Source organism: Melanostigma gelatinosum (genome assembly GCF_949748355.1).
Source record: "Melanostigma gelatinosum genome assembly, chromosome: 19".
Lineage (NCBI taxonomy): Eukaryota > Metazoa > Chordata > Actinopteri > Perciformes > Zoarcidae > Melanostigma > Melanostigma gelatinosum.
Window position 1 is genome coordinate 16,544,395 of NC_136652.1, and position 10,979 is coordinate 16,555,373.

The 10,979-nt window shown below is 43.1% G+C and overlaps 1 protein-coding gene across 1 annotated transcript; it reads right to left on the reverse strand.

Annotated features, from left to right (window-relative positions):
- Positions 1-410: 410 nt before the first annotated feature.
- On the reverse strand, positions 411-1,667 carry tcf21 (transcription factor 21; the record flags this gene model as incomplete). The annotated part of the gene is made up of 2 exons (XM_079290745.1): positions 411-500; positions 1,245-1,667. The coding sequence occupies 2 exons, from the start codon at positions 1,665-1,667 to the stop codon at positions 411-413; spliced, it is 513 nt and encodes a 170-aa protein (XP_079146871.1).
- Between the last annotated feature and the right edge of the window lie 9,312 nt (positions 1,668-10,979).

Below are 10,979 nucleotides of genomic sequence, written 5' to 3' on the forward strand. Positions count from 1 at the left end.
ACACACGAGGTGTAAAAGTGATGCAGATATATTTTATATACATGTAATCTGTACAATTTGAGACAGTGGACGCGTTTCACGTGCACATCCATCCATCGTAATGCTGCCGCCGAAACAGGCCTGCATGAGTAAAAATGCATCTGCAGAGTATAAAAAAAAAGCAATTGAAAGCACGCAGTTTATCTTTGAACCAGCAAAGACAACGATAGGTGGCAAAATGCATTTAAATAAAAGTTAAAATTGTCTTTACGGGAACGAAGGAGACAGGAGACTGTCTCCGTTATTCCCACTCAAAGTCTGCGGAGATGAGACGTTCAGGTCTCTCACAATCTTTTTTTCTTTTTTCTTTTTTTTGTCTTGGATAATTATTGTCCCTTAAAAAAACGCACAGATGTGCCCGCTTGGCTTCGTCAAGACGCCGTCGTTCCACATAACCTTGTCGTGTTCAGCATCTCCTTCAAATCGTTCTCCGGTTTACCTGCAACCATGAAAGGCCACGTCTGCGGAGGGAAACACAGTCAGTTAGCACCAACAGCTTCTTGGAATGTTAATTCATCAAGCAATCAAATCGAAGTTAAGCAAACGCTCAGGCCAATTATGTGTCAATGAATCACCTGCATGGATCAGGTGAACATAATGAATTACATGCAGGAATGGACGATCGCCAGATGTTTATGATTAATAATCGTATAGCCTTAAATGTAGCTTAAGTGTTTTTGCATATCTGTATCTTCTATGTCCTGACACAACAACCTTTCAAAGGGTTATTTGGAGATCTGCTAAGCTATGATATTTAATATTGCACAATTGTTTAAGGTATTTTTATTCGATCATTTAAGGCCCAGTGTTACTGTAGCTGCATTATTTTGAAAAATGAAAGGCCTACATGAAGGTCAATTTGTGGTCTTTGTATTCATTATGCCTCATAACGGGTAATACTTTCAGTCAGATTTTTTTCCTTGCAGTCAGCATAAATAGCAATAGTTTTCCCCTCTTATGCACCTGCTTCACAAAGCTATCACCTTGGTGCCATGAGGCAGCAGGAGTCTGCAGCTCTGGTTAAAATCCTCATCAATCTATAAATTGCAGTCCCTATAGCCTTGAATGAAAAATAATGTTAACATTAACAAGCAAACACAGCCTACTATCATGAATATTTTTAACAAAATCCAATTCATTTAATTGTGTTTCAATAGCCTTGACTTTCAACTGGGTTCCCACTTCACTTTACCCCCCGGGCTCACCAGGTTAACGGGGTGGATATATCCGTTTTCATATTTGTCGTTGGCCAATATCTGCCGGAGGTGCGCGATGTAACTGGACGCCAGGCGCAGTGTGTCCAGTTTGGAGAGCTTGGTGTCCGCTGGTACCCAGGGTAAGGTCGTCTTCAGCCGGGAGAAAGCTTTGGACAGGACGCGCATCCTGGCTCTCTCCCGGGCGTTGGCCGCGTTCCTCGGCCCATGCTTGCCCTCCTGCTGTGCCACACCCTTGGATGCCGTTTTCCGGGACGCTGTTTTCCGTTTCTTGCCCGGCGCGTCGTTCGAGCAAGTGCCCTCGCAGTTGGAGCTCTCCTCCGTGCTCTCGTTGGAGTCTTTACCGGAGGAGCCAAACTTCAGGATGCCGTCCAGGAGCTCGTCGTCGACATCGCTGAGAGACCCGGTGGACATGGTGAACTGTCTCCAACTGGAGCGGGCTCAAAACATGCGGGAGCAGGACGCTGAGGCTGGACAGGAACGAACAGGGTGATCAAACACACGCCTTGGAGATGTGTTCATCAACGTGGAGAGAAGCAGAGAGGAACGGACTTTATATCTTCATATGGCTAGAGAGGGCGTTACCTCATGCTGGGAGGAGACACTGGTGCTGATCCAGCATGCTGGTCCCAAAGGGTTCCAGGACCCCAAGAGACCCTGGATGGGAGAATATCTCGTTTACTTTAACTGCAGTTTAACTCACTGAGTATTCACTCTTTTCAGACAATTGCAGAGAGATTGTTAATTTGGCCTACATAATCGTTTTTGTTTCCATAACTCCTTGAACCATTAACTTCATGTGGGCTGAACTTTACTTAGTGAACTATAGTATTAATGGACTGTTTGTACCATTATAATCAAAGGGCTCAATCTGTAATATTCACATACCAAGATTTTAATCTTTGAACCTTTGTCCATCGTGACTGATGTGGTTACAAATATTACTGATGTAAAAATAAAATTATTGGTGATATTTTGTTTTTGAAGTGGTGGCAATCAGGTCCCTTTTTGATGCATCTTTAAAACCTGAAGAAAAATGACCAACTATTTTTCTCCCAAACTTTGGTCAACTTGATTTCTATGTTTAGTTTTGTAGATGTCATTGATATAACAATGTTGATTCTCATAATATTTAAATTGGATTTAAAAAAGGCTAAATTGGAATATTTTGTTTTCTACAATATGTTATCTTAAAAAGCTGCTGCTGCTCCTTAGATCCAAATTTGCAAATCAAAAACACTTCAGAAGGTGTGCTACATTTTAAATAAATCATAAATCAATATATTTAATTCTTAAGATATTGTACACTCAACCTGACAATTAAAATTCCAAAGTAATTGCTTTTAGCCGGTTCCACTCACAGGGCCACGTAACTTTCAGCACATCTAGCCAGTTAACAGGATAAAGTGCAAGGACAAGGGGGTGTCACAGCTCAAATGGCAAACTGGCGCCTTGGTCCCCTCTGATGTAATGGATACCCGGCACCCACAATCCCCTGTTTGGCCTTCCACATCATTCCACACCAATGCTCCACGCACGGGTCCACTCAGGGCCAAGTCCAACAACCAAAACGTCTCTGAAGCTGCTTTATGTGGAAAATACGGACGATAATCATGTGCATCTTGCAGACTTCTTTTTTTTATACATATATATAAATTGTTGTCTTGTGAGGCTGAAACATGTGTTGTGTGCCTAAAGCAGCACATTTGCATGAAGCTGTAGATCTCTCTTGCTGGGATGCAATGCAGGATTTTCTGTGTGTGTGTGTGTGTGTGTGTGTGTGTGTGTGTGTGTGTGTGTGTGTGTGTGTGTGTGTGTGTGTGTGTGTGTGTGTGTGTGTGTGTGTGTGTGTGTGTGTGTGTGTGTGTGTGTGTGTGTGTGTTAGGGTTTATGTGTGAATCCACATCCACAGCTGAAGCGTGTGCACGGATGAGAGGTGTCTCTTGAGAGCTGACCTTTAACTCCTTTGCTTCCGGTGTCACAGTGCATCCAAACAGGCACCACCACTATAACCGCTGGAATTGACACAATACAGAAACGCACTTAATGTGGAGCTGCATTTCCAGGAGGACATTAGTGACATCTCGAAAAAAAATGATGATATTACAAATCCAAAAGAGGAGAACACAGTTTGGAAATAAGTTCACAGGACTGATGTTGCAAGGAAAAGAGAGAGAGGAGAGAGATGGCGCTACACATAGCAGATGGAGGGAGAGGAATAGGTGAAGGGACAGAGGGGAGAGGAAAGAGAGAAAGGCGGGGACTTAATCTCCTGGGTGGGCTGGAAATCAAAGCACTTTGTGGAAAAGTAATAATAGTCTGCTAGATTGATGATCACCTCTGAGATACATGGATCCACCAGAGAACAACAGAGAGAGAGTCAGGGAGAGGGAGACAAACTAAAATGGCTCACGGAACAGAGCACGGCCCTTGCTCTCCCCCGTGTGCGTCGATAAATCGCAGACCCTGATGGAATGCCATCAAAACGATGATCCTTGCAAAAGCTATAACGGCTCTTCATGTGAACGGCAACACAGTGTACGGCGAGCGTTTGGGAAAGCTCCTCTGTGACCGTTCTTTCCTCCTGTCACACAGTGACGTGAGGCAACAGGTGGAGAGGGGGTGTTAGTGAGAAAGATGGGGAGAGAAAAAAGAGAGGACCCTGGCAGTCATGGAAGGACGAGCTGCTAATTAGCCGGTTTGTGGTCAAAGGTTAGGCTGGTTGTGTGATGTCACCACGCAGGGACGGGTTCCAGATGTTGCTCGCAGGGCCACCAAGGGGGACACCTGATGCCTCGGGTCATTATCATTTCTCGCTCTGTCACACACACATGCACACAGACACCTTTTGTTAAATGCATATGTTGAGAAACAGTCTAGATTGTTAAATCGTTATGGGAATGTCCTTCAGGGGAAACGATTACATTGTATCTGTGATGACTAAGACACTCGTGATTGGTTTCGGTGCGTCTGCTTAAGCGTACAATCACAGTTCGTACCATCCGTTACACTGTCGGTACCAAACATCTTTAATTGGTGTAGGGGAGCACTCCTGGATTCCATCCACAACACCAGGCTTCTAAGGTCGTTGTGATTTTGTGAGTCCAGTTATTTGTCATCACCACAACTGGACCCATGAAAGAGAGTCGGGTAACGCTAGCTAGACTCACTTCAAATTCTTTTTTTAACTGGATATTCTCACAGTCAGACTTCACTTTCACAAAAAAATGCTTTTCTCTTCTTCTTTCCTCACCCAATCTTTCCAACATTAACTAACAAAAGGCAAAAACCCATGGGGACGATATAATAGAGGAGCAGTTGAATAATGTGAGAGAAAGAGAGCAAAATCGGAGGCAAAATATTATTTTATTTATTGGCAAAACATTCCACTTGTATTTTCCTGCGATATATAAAAACAAAAACATGACTAAAGAAAGAAAGTAGTTCCTTGGTGGCTGTAAAGAACAGAATGAGAAACTGTAATCTTGGAGTGAGGCTTGGGGTGAGAAAAACATCATCCATCCATGTCTAAGTACTCCAGTTCCCTGTCCCTTATCACAGCCGTACTCCCCCAACACACACACACACACACACACACACACACACACACACACACACACACACACACACACACACACATATTCACAAACACACTTGTTCACAAATTGGTTTCCGCTTCAGTTCAAGTACCTCTAAAAAAAAGAGGAAAAATCAGAGAAACAACTAAAAGAGAGGTTGCGGAAAGTACAGCAGGGAGTGGAGAAAGCAGGGGGAAAAGGATGTGACGGACAAACTAGGCAGTAAGAGAGAATTATGAAGATGTTTATGGGAGTGGGAATATGATATTATGTTTCAAAAAGACCACAATCCTTTGATATTCAGTGACAGGAACATCCGGGGGGGGAGGCAAGCAGCGATCCTCCAGAATAAGACTGATATTCGGTCACAGTGTCGGTTAATGACCTGGAAGTCTTGTCCTTAGAGTGTGAGGGAGAGTATTGGTCTCTGGAATGTGTGCACACATTATCTTCATAAGTGTGTGCATCTGTGGGAAATGTATTGGATTTCACAATATGTGTGAAGGATGAGAAATCGTGTGATATGTTGGAGAATGTTAGAATCTGTAAAATGCTCCTGCTTAATAACTTGTTTTTCTTCAACTCCAAACACTTGGCCAATTGCTGCGTGAAGTGGGCACACTTGTCTGTTTTTGGGGAGGTGTTTCAGACCAACGAATCTGACAAGCACTTATCTTTTAAAGCATACTGACCCCTTAAGAGGTAACAAAAAAAGTTGTATTTCGCTTAACTGCAACACAGTCCCTGACCCGGTCATCGTCTCCCAAAAGCCCAGTTTTTCACTTGATGGCAAGGTTGTTTTCAGATTCATGTCCAGTCGTACAGTTCAGCTGTCAGGCTCAGTCGACGGGTAGACGGGTAGACTCTCACACACGCAGTTAGCGTGTTGCTGGCTATTTTACAGCTAACGCCTGCACAGTCGGCATGGCTGCTTGGGGCAAATAAACACAAACAGCGCGGTTAATACGTCAAAAAAACTGCCTTTCTGATCACACCTTTAGTAAACTGTTCCTCTACTGAAAAGTTCTTTAAAGCTATTTGTAAAGAAAATAGGACATGTCAAAGAAAGACAGATGGAGGTCAGAAGCGAATCAACCGTGGGAAAGAGGAATCGAGAGAACTGCAGACTGCAGAGACAAAGAGATTAACAACATTGTGGTCTGAATTTGTGTCTGCAATGTTCAACAGGCCCCGCTGCATTGATAGCTGGGCTCAAAATACACATACACACACCGTTACTTAAGTCGCATTGGCTTGAACTTGAATTGGCAAAGTGCCCAAAGTGGCCTGTCGGAAGTAAGTGAGACGCGATGCAGCTGCAGTTCGAGTGTGTTTGTGTGTGAGGCTGAGCATGTGTGCTGCTACAGTATGGCACTTTTCTAACCTCCGTTGCAAACTCTGGTCTAACTTGTGGCCTGGTGATCGGATGCACAGATAAAAACTCTGTGTGTGTGTGTGTGTGTGTGTGTGTGTGGCTTCACTTGTCAGCACTGGGCAGTAAGGCAGTGTAGGACAGTTTCAGAGTCAAAGGTCTGGTCTCTGTCACTGTGATTGAGGCTACAGTTTATAAACAGAGAGAATGGACACTGCTCAGTTTTATATCTCACACAGTTGAACTGTGTGTGTGTGTGTGTGTGTGTGTGTGTGTGTGTGTGTGTGTGTGTGTGTGTGTGTGTGTGTGTGTGTGTGTGTGTGTGTGTGTGTGTGTGTGGACTCCCAGCACCCTACTAAATCCTTCACCCCCCCCCCCCCCCCCCCCAACCTCCACTGTCCTCCACTACTAACTCCACTCTCTGTTGTTGGATGTCTGGTCACCTCCATCTAGCCAAAACAAATAGAGTCAAAAAAGTTGAGAAAAAATAAGCTTTTTCCGCCAAGACGCGGCCACACACTCAATCCTGTTTAAACACTAATACCTGTATTTTAAAGCAGTGTACAAGCAACGGTAAACTGAGACGTGTCGTTGTTTGGCTCTCAAGTGGCCTACGACGGTCGATAAAACCCTTGTGTTTTATTTATTTGTTCATTTTTGCCTTTAAATTAATTGTCTCGATGTAATTCAGAGCATTTTAGCACTATTGCCTCCACATGGTTCTCAGCTTGGCCACAGCTAAGCCCACGGCTAGAAATGTCAGCTTTGTTTATAGCGTGGCACCGATGCTGCGAGTCTCAACAGATGGTGCTCATGCCTTATGCTCAAGGCATGGTTCGTTGCAAAGATTGCATCTGGCAAAATGCCATAAACCAACAATGCAGAGGAGGAATTGGAATTCACGGTAAAATCATATGTCCTATTCATGGACTACTTCATTGCCTTTATACAAGTCAACTCGCCTAACAGAGATTCAACACTACTTTTGGAGATTGCGTTAAAGATTTAAGATTCAAAGGAGGATTGCACAGACAACCCATTCAAGTGTTTGAGTAAAGTTTATCCAAAGTACAGTTTATGCATGACAGGATCATTTCATATCTCTGTAGCTCTGTAATTGAAGGGGGATATAATGCCAGGATTATCATTACACACACCTAATTAGCTGTGTAATGCTGGACCGTCACTGATATTATTCACACCTGATTACTCAGGCTGTTGTTAACATGGAGGGCGATGATGGAGAGGGATGATAAACAGTGCTGAACCCTTATTGGCTGGATCAGGTTCTGTGCTTTGATCGTCTTCCTCCTCATTACTCAGGGGGGGAACGAGTCGCTCGCAGGGACAGGTGTGTGTGTGTCTGTTTATATACGTGGACATTTTTGTAACACGTTAAATAAGGTGCAAAGATTCCTGAGTAGTTACCAAGGAGGAAAAAAATGTGTTTGTGTATTCTGTATTTTATTTATTATCAACATTTGAACTGCTCACAAATCTTTGAAGTGCAGCGCTTTTATTTTACTTTGAAAAATGAACTTTGTTTTTCTTTTCACTGCAGATGAAATGATCTCATCACATCATATCTCCTCTGTCTCAGTGGTCCGGTTAGCTCATAGTTGCACACTCACAAACAGACCACTGACACACACGCACACACACACACACACACACACACACACACACACACACACACACACACACACGCTCTCTCACGCACACTGATTATAACTATAACATTCAGTGGTAATTACTGTAGCTCACTGTGCAAAGGGAGATTATCAGAGCCCAGGAAGAGACATATGAGATATGAGTCTCTAAAGGCAACACTCTGAGAGTTGTGTTTTTTGCATTCATGTGCATTTCTTTACACGTGTCCATGTGGAGGGGGGTGTTAGTCTGCTCTTGTCCGAATGAACAAACTCCAGGCTCGAGTGAGATACACCCACATAACCTGCTGATATCTCCGGACAAACCATCCAGAACTGCTGATAGCCAGGGTGTTAACTGCCCCAGATGCAGGAAAACCTCTGGCTTCCTGGGCGAAGACATTACGCATATCCCCAGTCCTCCCCTGGCTGCCTCCCTTCCAGCCTACAATCTCCCTCCGGGTCCCACAGGGAACCGTCACCCCCACCAGGCCCAGCATCGAGGCTCCTCCTGGGCTACTCCGCCGATACTCCTCTCCTCGATGAGTGGGCCTGATGTACAAGGAGGGAACTTGTACAAATATTTGACTTACATGCACTCACCCTCACACTGTACATGGAAGGAAAGCCAGGCAGAGAATATGCAACAACAAAGTTCCAACACTCGTGTAATATGAACATGAAAAGCCATCGGTTGTATTTATGACAGAAAAGTAGAGAAGAAAAGACTAAAAGAAAGACAAAAGAATGTGTACTTATGAAAGGAGGGGATATGTTTGGTTGTCTATGGTATATCACTCAAGTGATGGTGTGTGTGTGTGTGGGGGGGGGGGGTGGAAGATTAAGGTATGACCTTAGAAACACCTTCTCACATCTCATTTCAACCTAATCTGTATGTGTGAGTGTGTGTGTGTGTGTGTGTGTGTGTGTGTGTCAGTTCTCCCATGAGATGCAGACCTAATGCTACCGGAGGCTAACAGGAGATGACTAAAAGGTGAGATGTGAGTTGTGATAGAAAAAGTCCCTGACACACACACACACACACACACACACACACACATACACACACACACAAAAACATCCAACATCAAATCTCAAGGGACCGTTAAGATCCTCTGAACCCAAGTCCCAAGGCAGGAAGCAGACAAGTGTGTGTGTGTGTGTGTGTGTGTGTGTGTGTGTGTGTGTGTGTGTGTGTGTGTGTGTGTGTGTGTGTGTGTGTGTGTGTGTGTGTGTGTGTGTGTTAGCTCATTAGTGTGTGCATGTGTTTGTTTGTGTCAGTGTGACCCAAGCTCCGGTGCAGCTAACAGACAGGTCCACTTAGTAGCAGAGGACAGACACAACAGCACCTCACCTTTATGGAGTAATCACAAACAGATGGTGACCTCTCTTCTAAAAGTAGGATTTAATTATTAGTTTATGATGCTAAAAACAGAGCATGTTCGTGCATATTTCTCTGATGACACCGCACTGCATGCAGTTAAGAGAAAACTCAGCACAGAAATATCTGTGCTATGTTGTTGCCAGATTGACATTTTAAACTCTCAGCTCGCTGCCTCTTATGAGCATTTGAAGAGTTTGGTATTCAGAGAGGTGTTCAAGAGCGAGGCAGTTGTTGCATCTTGCATAAATTGTGTTTCTGAGGGCAGCAGAATCCTGGTAGAAATGGAAGTTAATGCAAAGCTAACAAGGCCTGATACAAAGCTGCTGTTGTGCTGATTTTTAAATTGATTTGACTATCAAAATTGGTGCAGTGTATAGGATTTGGCGGCATCTAGTGGTGAGGTTTCAGATGGCAACCAACTGAAACTTTTCCCGTGTGACAAGCGTGTAGGAAAACGACGGTGGATACTGAATGTGATTTTAGTCATTTAGTGTCGATGGATTTAGATTTTTAAGGTGATAATGAAACCACATACCACTCTTTGTTTCCATCTAGTGGTTAAAAAAAGAACAACCGCTGTCCCAGGTTTTTGATTTTTGAAAGAAGACGGAAGATTGTCACAGGATGACCCTTCACTTCCAGGTCAAATTGAAGAGGTGATGCTCTGCTCTCAGTGTGAGTTTGCGGAGGGATTCTGACTGACAAAAGTGAGCAGGTGAAGCTTCGATAATTAGGAATGTGAGAATCCTTCTTCCCTTCTCATATAGGCTTACGATTCTGTCCTTGCGTAGAAAACAAATTCTCCAGTTACAAATCCGCTGGCGTCTGATACTGATGCACAAGGTACCCTAAGCGACTGTGTGAGATGCTCCAGGCTTTCAAGTAGCACTGCGTGTTTTCAGTATATACGTTACGTTGTTTAAGTTTTACTTAGTTTAAGTTTTACTTAGTTTAAGTTTTACTTAGTTTATTTGGGATGAAAACTTGTTGGCCTGTGGACTCTTAAAGGTTGATACGCAGACTGAGTAGCGATTGAATTTGTTTTGCCGTCGGTATAGTTCCACATTTTTCCGCTTTCCTTTATTTATTATTATTTTGTGCCGTGTGTTTATGAATCTGTATCCGTCCTGCTGCATTTCTTCTTGTTTTTTTTACGAAGGTTGTTGAATTGTTTGTGGTTGCAAAGAGGTGTGATAGAAACTATGCCATCAATTAATCTGATATCTAAAATAATTGCTGTTGTGTTACACACACACTAACACACACACACTCTAACACACACACTTTATTCACGTGTGTGTATGAATCTTATTTATGTTTTGCTCATCCTCTCACTTGCTTAGACACACAGTTTAAGCTAAATGTATCTGTCACTGTGGTGTATCAGCTGTTGTCCAGCTGTTTGATTTGTATTTACTTTTTGGCTTATTTATTTGACAGCAGCAGTCTGCATCTCAAGAGGTGAGAAGTGTGTTGGCATGTTTGTGTGTGCTTGTGTTTGTCTCACAGTTTCATCATCATCATCATCTCTATTAACGTATTTCATTTTTAACAATTTGACGGCATATGTTAATGAGTTTGTTTTGCTTTAAAATTCAACTTTATCTCTACTATTTTGTTAATAAATAAATGAGTTAACATCCTTGCTCACTGTAAGATATGTTGAATGTAAATTTACAGTAAATGAATGGCAAATACTATCACAGCAAGTTATGGTGTCATTTTTTCCCCATAAGTTATAGT